Source organism: Salvelinus fontinalis, chromosome 38, assembly GCF_029448725.1.
Source record: "Salvelinus fontinalis isolate EN_2023a chromosome 38, ASM2944872v1, whole genome shotgun sequence".
NCBI lineage: Eukaryota > Metazoa > Chordata > Actinopteri > Salmoniformes > Salmonidae > Salvelinus > Salvelinus fontinalis.
The window spans coordinates 30,795,982-30,817,350 of NC_074702.1; the positions used below are offsets into that span (position 1 = coordinate 30,795,982).

The window sequence follows — 21,369 nt, forward strand, 5'->3', positions numbered from 1 at the left end:
GCAGACATTATTTTAGAACGGAATGGCGTTACGACTTTCTGGGTTGATAGGAATCCATGCCAAGATAGCAGGCAGACATTATTTTCCCTGTTCAAGGTATTCTCATATGCAAATGCAGGTGAAAAGTTTGAAGTGAATGCCCACAGTTGAAAAGAAGCATGCTAGGAGAGCAGATGAGGCCTATTCCTGTTGAGGCATCACTTAGGGCCATCTCCTGTCCTTCCTATGATCCAGTAGAACAAGAAGAAAGCACCTCGTGTTACAGTCAGAACTAATACTGTAATACCAGTCTATATGTCAATTGGTCATGTTTTAATGTTCACTTGACACTGTACTGGAATATTAAAACAGTGCCTTTTCTCTTTCTCTCCTGTGCCCAGTATGGATAATTTATGAGCAGGTGATGATAGCTGCGCTGGACTGCAGTCGGGATGATTTGGCTTGGGTAAGTGAACTACCGACAGCTGCCACACACGCCCAACGACCTCCAAAATCCATCTCTCACAGTCATTGCTACTTTGTCACCCCCGCTGCCAAATGTGAAAATATTTTTATTTGGCCAAAAATATTACCCCATCTGTCTGTACTTTGGAAAAACCATTTGCTGAACAGTGTTGGAATAAGGGAGTGTAGAAACCTGACTATAGATGAACACAGTGTTAGTGTTAGCTGTAAACCTTTATGGAGTTTAACTCCCCCTTTCCTTGTTAATTCATCTGCCATCCCAGAGTTAATATGTTACAGATTGTGTTACTTAAAGTGCCTTCAGAAAGTATTCACACCCTTTGACTTTTTACACATTTTGTTGTTACAAGGTGGGATTCAAATGTATTTAATTGTCATGTTTTTTCAATGATCTGTAATCTGTAAAGTCAGTGGAAGAAAAATTACACAATTTGTAAAAGAATATATCTTGATTATATCCACCTAAGTCAATACATGTTTGAATCACCTTTGACAGTGATTAAAGCTGTGAGTCTTTTTTTATGTAACCTTTATTTAACTAGGCAAGTCAGTTAAGAACACATTCTTATTTACACGAGCTTGACGAGCTAGGAACAGTGGGTTAACTGCCTTGTTCAGAAGCAGAACAACAGATTTTTACCTTGTCAGCTCGGGGATTCGATCTAGCAACCTTTCGGTTACTGGCCCAATGCTCTAACCACTAGGCTACCTGCCGCCCGTCTTTCTGGTTAAGTCTCTAAGAGCTTTGCACAGCTGGATTGTACAATATTTGCACATTATTATAAAAACACAAGAAAAACAAATCTCTGTCAAGTTGGTTGTTGATCATTGCTAGACTAGGCTACTCAGGAACATTCAGTGTCATCTTGGTAAGCAACTCCAGTGTATATTTGGCCTTGTCTTTTAGGTTATTGTCCTGCCGAGAGGTGAATTTGTGTCCCTGTGTCTTTTGGAAAGCAGAATGAACCAGGGTTTCCTCTAGGATAAGGCCTGTGCTTAGCTCTATTCCCTTTATTTTTATCCCCCCCAAAATTCCCTAGTCCTTGCCTAGGACAAGCATACCCATAACATGACTTTATTTAGGCTTGCCATAACAAAGGGATTGAATACTTGACTCAAGACAATTTAGCATTTCATTTTTTATTAATTTGTAAAAATTTCCCAAAACATGATTCCATTTTGACCTTATGGAGTATTGTGTGTAGGCCAGTGACAAAAAATCAAAATTTTATCCATTTTAAATTCAGTCTGTATCACAACAAGATGGGGGGGGGATAAAGGAGTGTGAATACTTTCTGAAGGCACTATGATTTTTCCTCCCACGTATTTTTTGATTGAACAACATAAAGCATACAGGAGAGAGATTGATACAAAAGCATGATCATTTTATATATATTTTTTAATGTCCCTTGTACATCAAATACATGGTTTTTATTTCTATGCCGCACATATTGATTATTCTTAATAATACAAGTGTGAGGCTTGAGGAGAGAAATTATACTCTAAGGATTTAAGGGCTTTATGAAAATGTATTACATTTAATATGACGAGAGCAAAAAGTTAAGACCACCCCACTTTTCTAATATAACATTGGGAATTTAAAACCACAGTTATTTCTAATTTTGTTTTTTATCCAGTTTATTTTTAAGATCTGATTTTGCAAATCCAGCACGTGATAGAATGAGATTATTCTGTTTTACTCATTTTAGGACAGAATCGTAATTTAGTGAGTTCTGGGTGGATGACAAACCATGCCTAGATAGCAAACAGACATTGTTTTAGGACCGAATGGTGACTGAGCGGGTTATGAGTTTCTGGGTTGATAAGAAACCATGCCTAGATAGCAGAAAATCATCATTTTCCTGTTCAAGGTATTCTCATATGCAAATGCAGGTGAAAAGTTTGAAGTGAATGCCCACAGTTGAAAGAAGCATGCTAGGAGAGTAGATGAGGCCTATTCCTGTTGAGGCATCACTTAGGGCCATTTCCTGTCCTTCCTATGATCCAGTAGAACAAGAAGAAAGCACCTCGTGTTAGTCAGAACTAATACTGTATTAACAGTCAATGTATCATGTTTTGATGTTCCAATACGTTTTGGATTGGAATTCAATCAAATCTGCATTGTGGATTATAACATTGTTCCTGCTTATTTTGATTTGAATCAAAAGGTGCATTTTCACTGCAAAGAGCAGGAACCAATGGCATTACCCTGTGCGTTTGGATTGGAATTCAATCAAATTTGCGTTGTGGAAATATAACATTGTTCTTGCTTAGTTTGATTTAAATCAAAATGTGCATTTTCACTGCAAAGAACAGGAACCTATGGCATTTTCCCACTGTTCTGGACTGATTTGAACAGGCTAAATGTACTATTGAAGCCTAGTTAATGTCCTGTCAGTTTTGCTCATACCTGCTTAAAATTGAGTGGTACATAAATAAAAAAAGTATTTTATGGGTGATGGTGAAATAGTATATGAGGATGTTTTGCAAGGATTCCCTATGCATTGCAAAGAATATTGGAGAAGACAAAACGACATTACGTAAAGTTGTCCAATCACCTGCTCCCAGTGAGAAAGACCACGACTGTAGCTGGATAGGTCAAATGATCCGGGCTGCAGAACAGGTTTTCCATCTCATCCAGGATATCGTTGGACGTGGCGATAACCATTCCTCACCTCTGCCATGAGTGTGTGAAAAAACAAACTCCAGTTCCCTCATAGGAACGGGAGGGGAAAAAACTCACCGTAAAGAGCATCCTGCCTCTCCTTTTTATAGTAGCAAGTGGTGAATTGTGGGTAGCCACAAGCCAACATGATCTTCAACCACGTCAACTGCTGATTTTCACATAATTTCTTCAGGACTGTGTTGTTGATCTTTTATCATGGATCCCTTGAATGGAAACCAACTATCTCAATTGTCTGGGCGGACTGGATTGCATCATAAAAAAAACCACACAAAAAACCCCACTGCATATGACATTTCAAAACCATTAATGTTTTACATGGATACAGTATATTTGTTTGTGTTTAAAGGGGCAGTGCGGTCAAAAAGTTGATTTTCTTTTTTTGTATGATATTTCCACACTGAGGTTGAAAAAACACTCAAATTGTGAATTTATGATAATGCCCTTTTAGTGTAAGAGCTTTTGGAAGAAAAAAAAACTCCTGGAATGTCAGCCTTTTCAGTATGGAGTTTTTCCCCACAGCATGACAAAATCTGATCTGATTATTCTGAACAATGACCAGTTGCTGGTGTTGAACTTTTGTGACATTGTTTGAACAAAAAAAAGTGATCACAGAGTGATAATTTGCGGTGATTTAAAAATACAATTACAAAGACTGCATGGGGGGCCTTAAGTAGTTGAAAGTGTACGTGCCCTGTACGCATGTTGCAGCATTGTAACATGTTGCAGCCAGCCAACTCTAATTGCACCTCCCTTCTGCCCACTTCCCTTGCAGACTTGTCTACAGGAACTGAAGAGGCAGTTTCCAGGTAGCCAACGAGTGAAGCGATTAGCAGGCATGCGGCTGGAGGCTTTGGAAAAGTAAGCTTCAGAGTCTCTCACTGTAACATGACTGAAAGACTAAAGGGTAAATCCATTTGAGTTCAATCACTTTTTGACAGCATCCCTTTTGATTTGAACGAAACCTTCCATACATGCAGTTGAAGTCGGAAGTTTACATATACTTAGGTTGGAGTCATTAAACTAGTTTTTCAACCACTCAACAAATTTCTTGTTAACAAACTATAGCTTTGGCAAGTCGGTTAGGACATCTACTTTGTGCATGACACAAGTGCATTTTCCAACAATTGATTACATAAGTTAAATAATCTGTCTAACTCACTGTATCATAATTCCAGTGGGTCAGAAGTCTACATACACTAAGTTGACTGTGCCTTTAAACAGCTTGAAAAATTCCAGAAAATGATGTCATGGCTTTAGAAGCTTCTGATAGGCTAATTGACATAATTTGAGTCAATTGGAGGTGTATCTGTGGATGTATTTCAAGGCCTACCTTCAAACTCTTTGCTTGACATCATGGGAAAATCAAAATAAATCAGCCAAGACCTCAGAAAAAGTCTGGTTCATCCTTGGGAGCAATTTCCAAACACCTGAAGGTACCATGTTCATCTGTACAAACAATGGTACGCAAGTATAAACACCATGGGACCACGTAGCCGTTATACCGCTCAGGAGGAGACGCGTTCTGTCTCCTAGAGATGAACGTACTTTGGTGTGAAAAGTGCAAATCAATCCCAGAACAACAGCGAAGGACCATGTGAGAATGCTGGAGGAAACAGGTGCAAAATGATTTATATCCACAGTAAAACGAGTCCTATATCGACATAACCTGAAAGGCCGCTCAGCAAGGAAGAAGCCACTGCTCCAAAACCGCCATTAAAAAAAACAGGCTACGGTTTGCAACTGCACATGGGGACAAAGATCGTACAGTTTGGAGAAATGTCCTCTGGTCTGATGAAACAAAAATAGAACTGTTTGGCCATAATGACCATTGTTATGTTTGGAGGAAAAAGGGGGAGACTTGCAAGCTGAAGAACACCATCCCAACCGTGAAGCACGGGGGTGGCAGCATCATGTTGTGGGGGTGCTTTGCTGCAGGAGGGACTGGTGCACTTCACAAAATAGATCGCATCATGAGGAAGAACAATTATGTGGATATATTGAAGCAACATCTCAAGACATCAGTCAGGAAGTTAAACCTTGGTTGCAAGTGGGTCTTCCAAATGGACATTGACTCCAAGCATACATCCAAAGTTGTGGTAAAATGGCTTTAGGACAACAAAGTCAAGGTATTGGAGTGGCCATCACAAAGCCCTGACTTCAGTCCTATAGAAAATTTGTGGGCAGAACTGAAAAAGCGTGTGCGAGCAAGGAGGCCTACAAACCTGATTCAGTTACACCAGCTCTGTCAGAAGGAATGGGCCAAAATTCACCCAACTTATTGTGGGAAGCTTGTGGAAGGCTACCCGAAAAGTTTGACCCAAGTTAAACAATTTAAAGGCAATGCTACCAAATACTAATTGAGTGTATGTAAACTTCTGACCCACTGGGAATGTGATGAAATAAATAAAAGCTGAAATAAATAATTCTCTTTTTACTATTATTCTGACATTTCACATTCTTAAAATAAAGTGGTGATCCTAACTGACCTAAAACAGGGAATATTTACTAGGATTAAATGTCAGGATTTGTGAAAAACTGAGTTTATATGTATATGGCTAAGGTGTATGTAAACCTCCGACTTCAACTGTGTTTGCCCATTGCAGAAGTGCTCAGAAAGTGACTTTGGACATGAATGCCAAAACATTCAAGAGATAAAGGTGCTCGGTTGACTGCATTCAGTTGTGCAACTGACTAGGTGTCCCCTTTCCCTTTCATTTCCCTTTCAAAGTTGACCCATTGAGACATCCATGTCTTCATCACTGGAAAAGAAAAACAGTTGAGATTTATAGAATTTAAAAGCTTACAAACAGGGTTGTCAAACTATTTTATAATGATTTTTTAAAAATCTTTTAAAAAACGCATCTCAATGCTAGAGGCGTCACTACAGACACCCTGGTTCAAATCCAGGCTGTATCTCAACCGGCCATGATTGGGAGTCCCATAGGGCGACGCACAATTGGCCCAGCGTCGTCCGTGTTTTGCCGGTGTAGGCCGTCATTGTAAATAAATATTTGTTCTGAACTGACTTGCCTAGTGAAATAAAGGTTAAATAAAACCCCTATTTTACATAATCTAAGGTTTTTGTGTTGTCACGCCATCAGTTGAGAGACAACATTCTCTTGAACACAGGTTGGTTGTCATGTTTTGGCTGATAAATGTACTAAAATGGGAATAACATTTCAACTTTCAAATGGTACCACAAAGATGGTTGGAGTTCCACACATCAGAGAATGTTGAGTTGAATTGGAATATGTTATTTTAAATTATACTGTCATTCCTTCATAAGTAACCTATTGGAATCATAGAAGTGTAGATACTGTAATAGAAAAGGCATGAGATTCGCTGGTGGGTGGACCCGTGGTCATATTTGTGGCAGTAATTAGAAATAAAAATGTCAATTCATTTGACATTTCGATGATGTACTGGCTAAATTGCAGTAGTCTGAAGGGATTTGTCCATTATATGAATTATATTGCTATGCTTGAAATAACACTAGGGCTGTCCCCTACAAAAAAAAACACGTTTTATATATATATAAAAAAAATGTTAACGTGTATTTTTCCATATAGACACCCCCTATAATAAAATCAACTATATGTACTGTGCTTGTCTGATGCTTTAACCCTTCACACTCGTACCCGTATACGGGTTTAAAATGGAAGATTTGGGCACTAATAAGCGCCTAAATTGGAATGTAGTGGCTGTACAGTAACATGCTCGAGCTCTGACTGACAGCCGTTCTGAATTTGAGCACCGCGCACGACAAGAAGTTGCCCCTTCCCTCCCGGTAATTGGGCAACTTTTGCAAAAGAATGTGTTGTGTGAGGGAGAGAAATGCTATAAATTAAGATGAGACATTGAAGATTATAATAAATTACAAGATGATATGGCTTGTTCTGAACAGAATGAGCCTATGTTTGTTGTGAAGAAAATTTTCACCGGCTCACGGTATACCGTTTTACGTTTATACCGTATACCGTTTTACGGTATACCGAAACCTCTGTAATTTTTCGATACTATAACATGAAAAACGGTTAGGTACTAGAATTGTTGTTACTTTCGGTGCTTCTGGCCTTCGCAGATTCTAACATTTACGCTCTGGAAGTTGCCGGTAATGGGCGACACGATAAGTCTTGTTTTAACTATATTTGAGAAGGCCAAGTGAAAATGAAGAGTTATGTTGTTTAACATGCAAACCGGGATTGCGCCAATTCAACAGCGCACCGAAGATGGTTTCAGAACGGCAGAGAGTGACCCGCTGTCCAATGCGGAAGAAAGCGCTCAGTGAAGATTCAGTTCATCACCTTGGAGAGCTCCACTGCAGCGGCCACTGACAAGCATATACAATCTGTCAACTAGAATCTGCAACTAGAAAAACAAAGTAGGCTAATTTACTGTTTTCAAGTGTTATGTCTTGTTCGTTGTCCAACTATGGTAAGCTGTTTGCAGGTTTTGCATTCCTCTTTTTTGGCGTCATCCTTAACTACAATGAAATGCTGCCGTACTGCATTCTTTTAAAATATATTTTGTCTTAAGTAGGCCTAATAGAGCCCCACAATGGAGGTGTCATAATACCCATAAAACCTAGTGGTCAAATGGGGAAATGGTTTCCACCATTCATTTTTTCCATAGGAATTTTTTTTAACACTTAAAATAGGGGCTGTGTTTAGTGTAGGCTTTACTCTGGCGTGACGTTTTGATAACTATGCAAATCTCTCTCGGACAAGTTGACTTTTATCAATATATTCGGCTCTATTTCCACAAATAGAATTTATTGAACGCTTGAATTAATGTGTTTTTGATGTTTTTTTTTTGTTTTACATATAGCCTACAGTAACATCAACTAATGAAAATTATTATTATAATAAAATAAAAAATCTGTTACCTATTCTGTTACCATTTGTTTTTCAACAGGACAATGACCCAACCCACCTCCGGGCTGTTTAAGGGCTATTTAACCAAAAAAGGAGAGTGATGGAGTGCTGCGTCAGATGACCTGGCCTCCACAATCCTCCGACCTCAACCCAATTGAGATGTTTTGGGATGAGTTGGACCGCAGAATGAAGGAAAAGCAGCCAACAAGTGCTCAGCATATGTGGGAACTCCTTCAAGACTTTTGGAAAATAATTCCAGGTGAAGCTGGTTGAGAGAATGCCAAGAGTGTGCAAAGCTGTCATGAAGGCAAAGGGTGGCTACTTTGAAGAATCAAAAATATAAAATATATTTAGGTTCGTTTAACAATAGGACAACAGTCTCGATAGCACTTCACTAATCTGGACTTTATGGGTAGAGTGGCCAGACGTAAGCCACTCCAGAGGAAAAAGCATAAGACTGCATGCCTGGAATTTGCAAAAAGGCACATGAGAGAGGATAAGGCAGCATCATGCTATGGGGATTCTTTTCAGTGGCAGGGACTGGGAGACTGGTAAGGGTAGAGGGAACAATTTAGGGAGCCAAATACAGGCAAACCCTTGATGAGAACCTGCTTTAGAGTGCAAACGACCTTAGACTGTGGCAAAGATTTATATTCCAACAGGACAATGGCCCTAAGCATACAGCCAAAGCAACGCTGGAATGGCTTCAGAACAAGAATGTGAAAGTCCTTATGTGTCCCAGCCAAAGCCCAAACTTGAATCCCATTTGAAAATCTGTGGAAATACTTGAAGATTGCTGTTCACTGCCACTCCCCATCTAACTTAACAGATTTTGAGAGAATCTGCAAGAAAGAATGGTAAAAAAAAATCCAGATGTGCAAAGCTGATAGACATACCCAAGACGACTTAAAGCTGTAATCTCCGCTCAAAGGTGCTTCTACAAAGTATTGACTGTGATATTTCTGTATTTCATTTTCAGTCAATTTGCAAAAAGGTCTAAAAACACGTTTTCACTTTGTCATTATGTGTTATTGTGTGTAGATGGGTGAGAAATCGATTTAATCCATGTTGAATTCAGGCTGTAACACAACAAAATGTGGAATAAGTCAATGAGTATGAATACTTTCTGAAGGCACTGGATGTCTTCGAGCAATGGTTCCCAACCTTTTTCACTTACTGAACCAACAATTGCTTGTTTCTCTGCCCGCAGTACCCCTGAATTACACCCCCCCCCCCCATGGTAATTTTATCAGTAACCCTATGATCTCATGGTTCTTCTCAAGTACCCCCTGTGGATAGGCCAATTACCCCCAGGGGTCCTGTTCTCAGTCAACTTACCTGGTAAAATAACGGAAAAATAAAAAATAAATAAATGTGTCTCGTGTGCCTTCAAAAAATGTAAACAATTTGCGACCGCATGACTAAAAATATCTCTGTCGACCAACAGCCTATAGACCAAACAATTGACCTGTCGACTAAATGGGGTCAGCCCTAAATGGCACCCACCCTGTATTCAAGAGCATGTTGTGTCTCAACCGATGGCGGGCACAACACAGAAACCTCAGATGTGAAATAGGGTCTAAGCTACAACATATGCGAATATGCAAGGAAATCTGAAGTTTGTGTTTTTAGACAATTGACGTTAAAGGTTTTATTTATTTTTATTATAAAACCTTTTTTTCAATAAATAATTAAAGTTTGACCACTTTTTGTAAGCTTTTAAATTCTCAAACTCAACCGTTGATCTTTTCCAGTGAAGAAGACATGGATGTTGCATGGTATGGAAAATGGTTGCACTTTGAGCACCTTTATCTTCTGAATGTTTTGGCATTCAGGTCCAAAAAGTCACTTTCTGACCACTTTTTCCAAGGGCAAATGTATGGAAAGTTTTAATCAAAAGGGATGCTGTCAAAAAGTGATTGAATTAAACAGAATTTACCCTATAGGCCCATGGTAAAGGGGGGTGGGGTGTACTGTAGATCCTAAGTGGTACGATGGTCTGTGTGTGTGTGTGGTGGGCTCTCTGTTTGTGTTGGAAACAACCATTCCACTGGCAAAAAGGGGGAGAAAAAATAAGTGAATGTTTCAGTGCCTGAGCGAGGGATTCCCCAGGAAGGAAGTGGTTTGCTCCCACTGCTATTCTGGGGGTCCCTCAATCTTCAGTTTTTTCAAAAAATTTCATTCTCTTGTGCTTTTTGTCTCCAAGCCGAGAGGCGAGGCCTTGCCTGCCGGTAAACATTGACACGCCACCACAGTTTCAGCTTTGTTTCTTCTAAGCACGGTTTATTTTTAAATCTGCAAATGTGATTCATAAAAACAGAAAGGGTACAAGATAAACACAGTATTTTGGACTAGAACTGGAGTAAGGGTAATTCCATCTGTTTACCACCCCTGATCACCATGACTCGTTTATCGGTTATGTCAAAGTTGATGTGATAATTGAGAATGATTGCTCCTGCACTGTCAGATTAAATAAATGGCACACTGGCCTCTAATTGGCTTCAGGCGGAAGTACACTGGAATGAAACGGCTTCAAACAACTAACTATCCCCCCCGACACACACACACACACACACACACACACACACACACACACACACACACTGTGTCTCGTTGAGCCCACCCCCCAGTAAATAAAGCATATCAAAGTGGCTCAGGAGTGGTTGCCTGGTGCCATCTGAAATCTCCCAGAGTGCAGTTGAGTAGTAAAGTGGATGTGAGGGAAGGAGTGGCACTGGAAGTGGGGCTGCTCACTGCTAATGGGAAACAGAGTTGCTTCTGTTGTAGGTTGTGGTGGGCAGAACAGGTTTTGATCACGGAGCCCCGGCTTTTTGGCCGCTAAACCGTTAGCATTGCAGTTCGCCTCTAATAAAAAAAACAAGTTCAAAATCATCCCTGCGGACCCATGATTTGACATGACAAGTGAAGTGAACACGCCTCCCCACCTCCCTGTTGCCAGGAAATTTCTGCAAGGTTTGATATTTACAGTTCATAACTCACTCATTTTAAACAGAATCGTATGGATTCCCCCTTTTGCCTCGTAACTTTAAAACGCACATTGTGTTGAATATAACTCTGATCAGACTTGTATTTAATGGAAGGTAGCCTATTATTCTACACGGCTCAAAAGAAAGGCCTTTAAAAACGAAACTGAACAGATTGAGTCGATTCACCTTGAAACAAATCAAAGGCTATAATTGTGTGTACACTCTTCAAATCAGTGTGCTTCCCTGCTCTAATGTACTGGTTTCTTAACGCATTGTTAAGTGGCGTAAGCCTCTCACAACGCAGGCTATTTGAGCAGCAACAGTAATGACTGTTCCTCTTTTAGATCACTGCTGATTTTGGCAAAGGGTTCACGGTGTAACCATAGAGACCGGCTGCATTGTGTACAGAAACTTGATTGCCTTGAACTCTGTTTGATTTCCCCACCGCCTAATTTGTCTTGACTGGTGAGTCCTTTTTTTTCTTCTCTTCTGCCTTTTGAAGGTACGAGGATGCCAGCAAGCAGTATGATTCAATACTGCAAGAGGATCCCACCAATACGGTAAGTGAGGAAAAACACACACTTATTCTTATTTTGTTACAGTTGTTGTCCAAACTTTTTGGACAGCTTTTGAATCTGCTGTAAAGTTTTGGTATTAGTGGTGCGAGTTTGCTTAGTTAAACTCCCCTTGGCCTTATTTGACCTCAACCACATTGCTGATCAGGCTCTCACCCACACAAATGACAAGTGTTTGAGGGGGGGGGGGGGGTTCATGGTCTAAGGCAGAGTTGGACATGTTGGGTGGAACTAAGGCTAAACTAAATGCCTGCTCTTTGAAGACGGTGATATACAGGTAGTTCTTAGACCCCTTCTGGGGTGAGCAGGACTGTGCTTCTGTATTTCGTCCTCCATTACCGTCGTGAAAATGCTTATCAGTCCGAGTACGTTTTCATAATTTAATGGTATTAAATTGGCGCCTGTGTGTTTTCGTTAGTTATCATGTACATTATTTATCACACGCGCACAGCATACATAACCTTGTTTGAGGAGCGGAATAGCCAATCACCTGTAAAACGAGAGTAGCTCCTCAGAAAGCTGGTACTGGAGTGAAACCAGAGAGATCGTTCAAGTTTGACTTCTAAATTGGACGTCTATCCATGTCTTTGGGGCAACAGTGAGCGCTATTACCATGTTGTTTTGGTTTTGCTAGGGTGTTGTGGACGGGGATGGGGGATGTGCTAATCCCAAGACTCTGGATTAGAAGGTTCTATGTTCTATCCCAGTGGTGGACACAAAAAAAATAAAAAATGTATTTTTTATGGTTTCGTTTTAGCCCTTTCCCAAACTTTAACCCTTACCTATTCCATTCGGGAATGAGTGCCTAAACATAATCCTTCTAAATGTGACATTTGAAGAAATGGAACAATACAGAACAGCAGGATCAACCCAAGGTGTCAAAAGCACTTTGAAATGTAACGTCTTGAGCAACTTCGAAATTTGGTGTTTGGAGAAACGTGGATAAACGTTTAATTCTGCACTGAGACTGCGAGAGCTTGAGTGAAACATGCTTTTGTAAGCCCACGGCTACGATTTTAATGGCTATGATTAAAAAGAGCTAATATTTTTGTTTATCTCAACTCATAATTAAAACGCGCCTCCCTTTCGTCATTTGAGTGCATAGGCTCTAGTCACCGGTAGACAGGTTATCAGCGCGTCACCCACCATTTTGCAATGTAAGCATGAGGCAGTATAATTGTTTGAAACCTGAACGGTTTACTTCACTTCAAATAATGAGGCAAAGTAGCCTAGTAGCCAAAATCCATCCATAGAAACGTGGAAGCAATTATTTTGACTTCCTCATGCCATTAAACAGCATTTCTCTCCTGTTCTATTGGTTTTCATAACTTTCTTTTGTTGTCCAGAAGCCAGACACCATCCTAGTTGTTCCTATTAGAGTCCCCCTCGTTCTATCTTTCTAACTGAGATTTGCATCGGTCACATGTGGAACCGCTTGCGTTAGGTGTGCTGTTTAGAACGGGGTTTCCCCGCAAATTGAATTTAGAAAATGCCGTTTTATTAGCTGCTTCATTACTGGAGTTCCATGTTTAATAATAGGCCTATAGCCTTTTGACTGAAAGATGATAGGCTTGCTATTGTTGCATGGTTCTCTTAATGAAAAAGTTCAATGTCTTGTATGCATGCCATAGTATTTTCTGTTAGTCACAATTTTACTGTTGGGGTCGGTTAGTCGACAGCAGAATTGATCGAAATGTGCATCTCTCCTTCTTCAGGTGCAAAGCCCAGCGTTCATTTCTAAACAGTAGAAACAGATATAGGGAGCCGATTGACTTTTACTCAAGTTCTTGTTATATCTTAGGCCCATGCACAGTGCACTGTGAGATTTGTAGAGCATCTGGGCTCTGACAAGGCTGTTACTTTCCCACTATCTTGATCGCCACTTGCTGTATCAGTTCTATCCATATGTTGTCTTTTGTGTGTCATATGTGTATAACTGTCCATCTGCCAATTAGTCTGCATTATCATAGTGATGTAGCAAAACTGTTTTTCCCACAAAAACAATTCCAACAAATGCAACGCTCTGGTTTACACAGCAGTTAACCATTTGAATCCGTCAGATTCTAAATGGGTATAGGCTTTAGATATACACAATTGTTGCCTTAAGTTCCATACAGTCTTCTCTCAATTTATATTGAATTTCAGCTGAATGACTTGCAAGACCATGTCTATCCAGTGTTCTGCCAATCCCTGACCACCAACCCAAAACACATTGTACCTGCTGTTAATTGTTTCCATAAGGACATGTGGCCACGCAAGAAAATACATGTTTTAAAGGGTTTTCAAAAGAAACCATGACCTTATTTGTTTTGGCAGTCCTCCTGTAGACGTTCAACAAGCTTCTGCGTTGCCCCCGACACATGGACTTGCTTAGATATATTAAACATTTTCTCTTGGCTGGCAAAGTGTGAGAGACGAAGCATCAACATTTGTTCTTTGGACACCATGTGAGGATTCTGCACCTCAGCGACTGTCTGTTTCAAACAAACGGAGGCCTTGCTGACAAAATCAATAAACTTGGGTATGCTCTGATGCAGTCACCTCCCCTTCTTTCTGGTGTGGAAGAATTGCCCCCTCATCTCTATCGGTTCCCTGGAGTGTAACTGTCTGCTCCCCCTCGTTCAGACCCCTTTACACCTTCTTCACTTTGTCATTTACCGTCATTCTTTATTTTACTCTGTTTCTGTTGGACAAAACCAGTCACACTGTTCGTTCTTCTATTAAAATGAGAGATCTATTTGTTTTACACAGGTTAGATCCACCATGTCCTATTTCAATTATAAGCACATTGAATACTCTGTCATGGAAGACAAGGCAGGTGGTGGGAAGGGGGAGCGCAAGTTAGTTTGTATGGGCCGTGATGCCTCCAGAGCAACTGATTTTGGTCGTGAAGTTGCCAGTGTAGGCACTTCCACAACCTCAGCAATAAATATACTGAACAAAAATATAAACGCGACATGTAAATTGTTGGTTTCACGAGCTGAAATAAAAGGTCCCAGAAATGTTCCATACGCACAAAAAGCTTATTTCTTTCCAATGTGTTGACATCCCTGTTAGTGAGCATTTCTCCTTTGCCTAGATAATACATCAACCTGACAGGTATGGCATATCAAGAATCTGATTAAACAGCATGATCATTACAATAAAAGGCCACTCTACAATGTGCAGTTTTGTCACACAACACAATGCCACATATGTCTCAAAATGTGACACAGTGTGTCAATGGTAGCACATTTGTGTAGGAAATGAAGAAAATTATTAAAATTAGGTTTGGGATGTATCCAAATTGTCATACCTTTTTATACCGACCTTGTGCCTTACAATCCGAAGGTTAGCCGTGCTAATAACTACATGTATAATCTCATAGAGAATAGTAACTAAATGCTAACGAGCAGATTGCAAACATTTTATACAGTCTCTGACCTAAAATATACAAGTAAAGTATAGAAGTAACAAAAAAATGCTACTCACAGTTTGCTGCACGCACAAAACAAATATTACAAAGCAAGGCTCTTGATCCAGGAAGGGATTCTCTGCTGTTAACAGGCGAAGCTTGATTTTGGAAGAAGCTAACCACTTAGCTAGATACAGTGCCTTGCAAAAGTATTCATCCCCCTTGGTGTTTTTCCTATTTTGTTGCATTACAATCTGTAATTTAAAAGGATTTTTATTTGGATTTCATGTAATGGACATACACAAAATGGTGAAGTAAAATGGAAAAAAGAAAGTTAAAAAAATTATTTTTATTATTTTTTTTTTAAACGGAAAAGTGGTGCGTGCATATGCATTCACCCCCTTTGCTATGAAGCACCTAAATGAGATCTGGTGCAGCCAATTACCTTCAGAAGTCACATAATTAGATTGCACACAGGTGGACTTTTATTTAAGTGTCACATGATCTCAGTATATATGCACCTGTTCTGAAAGGCCCCAGAGTCTGCAACACCACTAAGCAAGGGGCATCACCAAGCAAGCGGCACCATGAAGACCAAGGAACTCTCCAAACAGGTCAGGGACAAAGTTGTGGAGAAGTACAGATCAGGGTTGGGTTCTAAAAAAATATCAGGAACTTTGAATATCCCACGGAGCACCATTTAAATCAATTTTTTTTAAATGGAAAGAATATGGCACCACAACAAACCTGCCAAGAGAGGGCCGTCCACCAAAACTCATGGACCAGGTAAGGAGGGCATTAATCAGAGAGGCAACAAAGAGACCAAAGATAACCCTGAAGGAGCTACAAAGCTCCACAGCGGAGATGGGAGTATCTGTTCATAGGACCACTTTAAACCGTACACTCCACAGAGCTAGGCTTTACGGAAGAGTAGCCAGGAAAAAAAACATTGCTTAAAGGAAAAAATAAGCAAACACGTTTGGTGTTCGCCAAAAGGCATGTGGGAGACTCCTCAAATATATGGAAGACGGTACTCTGGTAAAATTGAGCTTTTTGGCCATCAAGGAAAACGCTATGTCTGGCGCAAACCCAACACCTCTCATTACCCCGAGAACAACATGATGCTGCCACCATGCTTCACTGTGGGGATGTTTTTCATCGGCAGGGACTGGGAAAATGGTCAGAATGGAAAAAATGATGGATGGCGCTAAATACAGGGAAATTCTTGAGTGAAACCTGTTTGTATTCCAAAGATTTGAGACTGGGTTGGAGGTTCACCTTCCAGCAGGACAATGACCCTAAGCATACTGCTAAAGCAACACTCGACTGGTTTAAGGGGAAACATTTAAATGTCTTGGAATGGTCTAGTCAAAGCCCAGACCTCAATCCAATTGAGAATCTGTGGTATGACTTATAGATTGCTGTACACCAGCGGAACCCATCCAACTTGAAGGAGCTGGAGCAGTTTTGCCTTGAAGATTGGGCAAAAATCCCAGTGGCTAGATGTGCCAAGCTTATAGAGACATACCCCAAGAGACTTGCAGCTGTAATTGCTACAAAAGGTGGCTCTACAAAGTATTGACTTTGGGGAGTGCATAGTAATGCACGCTCAATTTTCCGTTTTTTTGTCTTCTTGTTTGTTTCACCCCAAAAAATATTTTGCATCTTCAAAGTGGTAGTAGGCATGTTGTGTAAATCAAATGATACAAACCCCTCCCCAAAATACAGGTTGTAAGCAACAAAATAGGAAAAATGCCAAGGGTGTGAATGCTTTCGCAAGCCACTGTAGCTAGCTAGCTACTAAATTAGAAAACCACATGCACAACTGCAGAGCATCTAGCACATTCTAGGCAGTTAACTTAATAATTATAAGATATCTAGCAGGCAAACATTTAGTTGTGAATTCCTGTAACTAGATCACCTGGTGCGTGCTGCACAACGGTGAGTGACTCACAAGGCTCCGGTCTCTCGTTGTCTGCTTGTAAACAAGCACCACGTGACTGGGGACTACCGGTAAGCTCCGTAATGAAAAATGATGTTGCAGGTGAAATGAAGAACGCGATCTTTTTTTCTTTTTCTAACATATTACACAAGTTGACTGCAGGTATTTACTTAAAAAGTACCTGCAAATATTCAAATGTAAAAATAAATGTAAAAAAAAAAAAAAGGTCAAATAAATGGTTTTGCCGGTATTGAAAAAACATCCCGTGGCCATTTCCAAATACCCTGGTATACCGTCAAAAATGTTTCCCTAAACTGAACTTGGAAAGGCAGAGTGTAAAATCAGCCTTCGCAAAGGATAATGTTTTAGGTAGACTTCGCTGAAAGTCTACCGGGTTCTGAATTATCAAAGGATTTCTAGAAGCTTTACTTATGACACATAATAGTTTACTTAATGGGTAAACTGGTTCAAATATCCATTGCCCTAATCATTCTTTGGGTTGTGAGATCTTCTCCAATGGGAAATGGGAGGTGCCTCTTGGGAATAGTACCCTTGTGGGAATGGTGGGTACTAGTACTCGCTAGCCAATCAGAGCACCACCCAGGCGATGTCCTGGGGATGTGATCGGTCCGTTTCCTGATCTCCAAAGGCTGGGTGGTTGTCATCCGTAACACCAGCGCCCTTTCGGTTAAACCTGAGGGCGGGAATGGAAACAGGTCCTCCACTGAACCCTGGTGTCTTCCAGACCAGCTTTTTCCCACCAACCCTTCCTGGCTGGTGAGGGTGTGGTGTGGACGGGGGCTGACATCATTTAGGTCACCTGTCTTTGAATGAATGATCTCCACTGCTCCCAGTCCAGCATGTTCTCTAACATGTTCTGTATGATGAGGGAGGGGATGGAGCTCAAAGAAATGGCGGAAAATTGGCGACCACAGCAAGGACTTGTGAGGCATCCCAGCATGCCGAGCTGGAGATTGGAAACTGAGCTGTTGTAATTACAGGCTGTGGAATAGATGTGGTACCCATTAACCAAAATTGTTGAATCAACAGAAATTGCTCAAGGTTTCTCTGCCATGGCGGTGTCCAAAGAATGTGTCGAACTCTTAGCCCTTCCATAGTTTTATTGTGTTCCAATACCTACAGCAATGATCTGGAGAATTTCTCGTCTGCTTGCGTAAATGCATTTTTGTGCTTCTCTCATCTTTTTTTCTTTAAGAACTTTGGCTAAAAAGCTAGAGCCTCGCCTAGTGTCTGTCTACCACATTTTCATACAAAAGGTAACTTCATGAATTATTCATTCAGAGTCCAAATGACACTGGATGATTCATCTGTTAAATGGAATTCCGACCCTCATTTTATCGTTATTGTTGTGTAGGAACACAGCTCGTATTTATTGAGAAAGTAATTGAGGTCACCGAGAATCCCTTACTGAGGCTGAACGGGAATTGTATGCAATTAGAGTGTAGGACAAGATCATTTTTACAGAGGTCAAGATGCACTCAGATGTCTACTGAGCTGAAACCAGATCCTGTTGAAATTGAAAATATTGGCTCTTTGCAACCAAATGATTTAGGCACTATTTAGACAATGCTTCTGTATTTGATTTCTGGATGCCTTGGTATACTTTGATTCCAAGTAATACAAGTAAAACTCTTAGGCATTTGAAACATCTGTGTAACAGTTTTTTATTATTTTTATTACTGTAAACAAATGTTTGACTGAATGTTTTAGTGTTGCTTTTAATGCATTAATACCTTTGTCTACTAGCTATTTCACAACAGCGGCACATAACGTCGTTCATGCCCCCCCCCCCCCTTATTTATTTTTCTCTGTATTCTTGTCTCCATCTCTTTTCCCTCCATTCTCGACCCCTCCATCTCTCCCTCCATGTATGTTATTTAACATTATTATAACAGGCTATCTAAGGTGTCCAGCGTTGTCCTCGCAGTCAGAGCCTGGGTTGTGGTGAGTCCTTCTCAGTTTAGAGCCAGGGGTGATTTAAAAAAAATAAAAATAAAAATCCAGTGCTCTGAGTGCTCCTCGAGAACCGTAATTAAAAAAGAATCATGACAACGGTGGGATTATCCCTGCTGCCAGGTTCGTCTGGATCATTAGTTTGGAGAGGGGGAGAGAGCGAGAGGAGGTGCGGTTTGGAAGAGCTCCGCATTTAATAAAGTTCTGTGTGACTCCTTCGCGGCTACCAACTTCCATATGTTCTGAGTGAGCCCCAAGTGGTTCTTTATCAGGAAAGAAGGACTGGGAGAGAAGAGAGGAAGGGGGAAAGGGAGGAGTGTGGGGTAGGCCTACAATTGCAAGAATCACACTGGAAGTTGGTGTTCTGACCGATTTTTGGTATCGGGACGGGGCGAAATACACATGTTAGCAATTTGGTTGGAAGTGAGTAAAAGTTCCTTAATCTCACATAGCATCAAGCCCCAGTAGAATATGGTCCATGTAGAATAGTTTGATATTTTGAGGAGATATGTGTTTTATGGGTAGAGGGGGGAGAGAGGAGGAAGCTCACTCCGATTGCTCTATAAATGCATCCTTTTGAATAATATTTACTTGATGATGCTTGTGTTTAATTGTGTGAGGACCACTCTCAAACATCAATTCACATGGTATGTGTTTATTTTAGAACAAATGCAAACAGTAATACAGGTCAACAATAATCTAGATATTTATTTTAAAAAATTGCTTACTTTACATTAGTGTGTGGGTGTGTTGTGTAAGTAAGCACCATAGCCAGGCTGTAGTGCAGGTCCCTGTTTCAGGGTGATGGATAAGTGGATTTATTGTGACGGCGGTGTCAGTGGATTCCCAGATTTATGGCGGCTCAAACGTGACTCATGCACAGCCCTCAATGGCTTTGGTTATGAGTGTGGGAGAAAGGAAGCCCCACTCAATCAAATGCCAGTCCATAAATAAAATGGGCCGTGGCAGGCAGGGCAGCACCATTCTAATGGCAACAGCAGCGCGCATACACCCTCCAAAACGCCGCCTGGAAAAGTCCGAGGAGCGGGCGTAATACTTTCTGATTCAGATTGATGAGAATCTAATCCACTTTAAGGTCACTTCAACATCAAAATGAAAGAGAAGGCAATTGGAGGCTGATGTAAGTTAGCGTGGCTTCACAAGCTCATTCTGAATGCGCTGGCCGTTGGGTTTTGGGGTAAAGGCGCTGTTTTCCCCACTTAGACGGGGATGACTCACCACTTTATCTCAGACACTACGCTCGCACACGCCGACTCAAACATCGACTCATGATTTGTGTTCTTCTTTCCACAGATATGGCCTAGCTAACCATTACCTCTTATGAGATGCTGGCACATCAATTTAAAGTTGCCCCGTAACAATGTCAATAATAGTAGGGACATCAGCATTTTAAGTAGCGAGCCTTCTCACCGCTGTGGAAGAACTGTAACAGAAAAGTGCTCAGTAAGGCTGGTTCATGCAGTCAATATCTCTCTCCTAAATGAAGATATCTCTTAACTGAAATGATTTGGTACTGAACATCACCACTTCACGTCAACGCTGTTGGCTGATGATTCCGTCGAGAAAATGTAAAATCCCGATTCCCACCACTCCAGTCCTCCCCTCCATAGACTTGGCGTTCTGTGAACTGATGGTCCCTATTCCCAAGGGGTTCGTCCAGGAGCAGAGAGGGGGGTAGCTTTGACCAACATCTCATACCCCACCCCCCCCACCAACTTCCACCTGAGCACAGTTCCAAGACTACCAAACTCATTTAACACATACCCTCCTCCCTACTCTCTCTCCTCTCCCTTTTATTTGTGTGAGCTCTGAGGAGACCCCCCTCTCCTCGGTCAAACACTTGAGGAACTCAGACCTTACTAATCCTCTGTTGACGCCGATCTCCACAGGCGGCGAGGAAGAGGAAGATCTCGATTCTGAAGGCCCAGGGGAAGAGCGCCGAGGCCATCCGCGAGCTCAACGAGTATCTGGAGCAGTGAGTAGTGTTTTACAAGGGGATTTGGACGATCTCCTCACACGCACCTCCCCTGGCCTTTTTAATTAAAAGGGGGTTTGCATTCGATTTGATCCGGGCTGGGCCACAACCTGTCCACGAGACCCCCTCAACTCGACTCCATCTTGGGAGCTCTGCCTCTCTGTCCTGTCCGTCTGTTAGCCTTATTATATAATGCCACGATTTCTGATTTGATTTGAAACGTGGAGATTTCAGCTATCGTACTATATATTAGAGAGGTTATTGCTGATGATCCTCTCGCTAATAAGGGTTCTAAACAGCATGGTGTGATGGTGCTGAACTGCATCCTCAACGGGAGACTTCCTAAATGTCTCACTGTTTTACAGGTTCGTCGGGGACCAGGAAGCGTGGCACGAGCTGTCGGAACTCTACATCAACGAGCACGAGTAATCATCGCATTTCTTTATCACGTTAGTTTACCTCGTCATCGACATCAT

The 21,369-nt window shown here is 41.1% G+C and overlaps 1 protein-coding gene across 1 annotated transcript in view; it reads left to right on the forward strand.

The window, feature by feature from the left end:
* The window catches only part of LOC129837205 (ER membrane protein complex subunit 2), a 59,052-nt gene that overhangs the window by 19,780 nt on the left and 17,903 nt on the right, over positions 1-21,369 (forward strand). Inside the window, exons 3-7 of the mRNA XM_055903181.1 lie at positions 381-445; positions 3,924-4,009; positions 11,515-11,572; positions 20,808-20,893; positions 21,259-21,318. Of these exons, the coding sequence (XP_055759156.1) occupies positions 381-445; positions 3,924-4,009; positions 11,515-11,572; positions 20,808-20,893; positions 21,259-21,318 (355 nt within the window). The remainder of the gene's footprint in view (positions 1-380; positions 446-3,923; positions 4,010-11,514; positions 11,573-20,807; positions 20,894-21,258; positions 21,319-21,369) is intronic.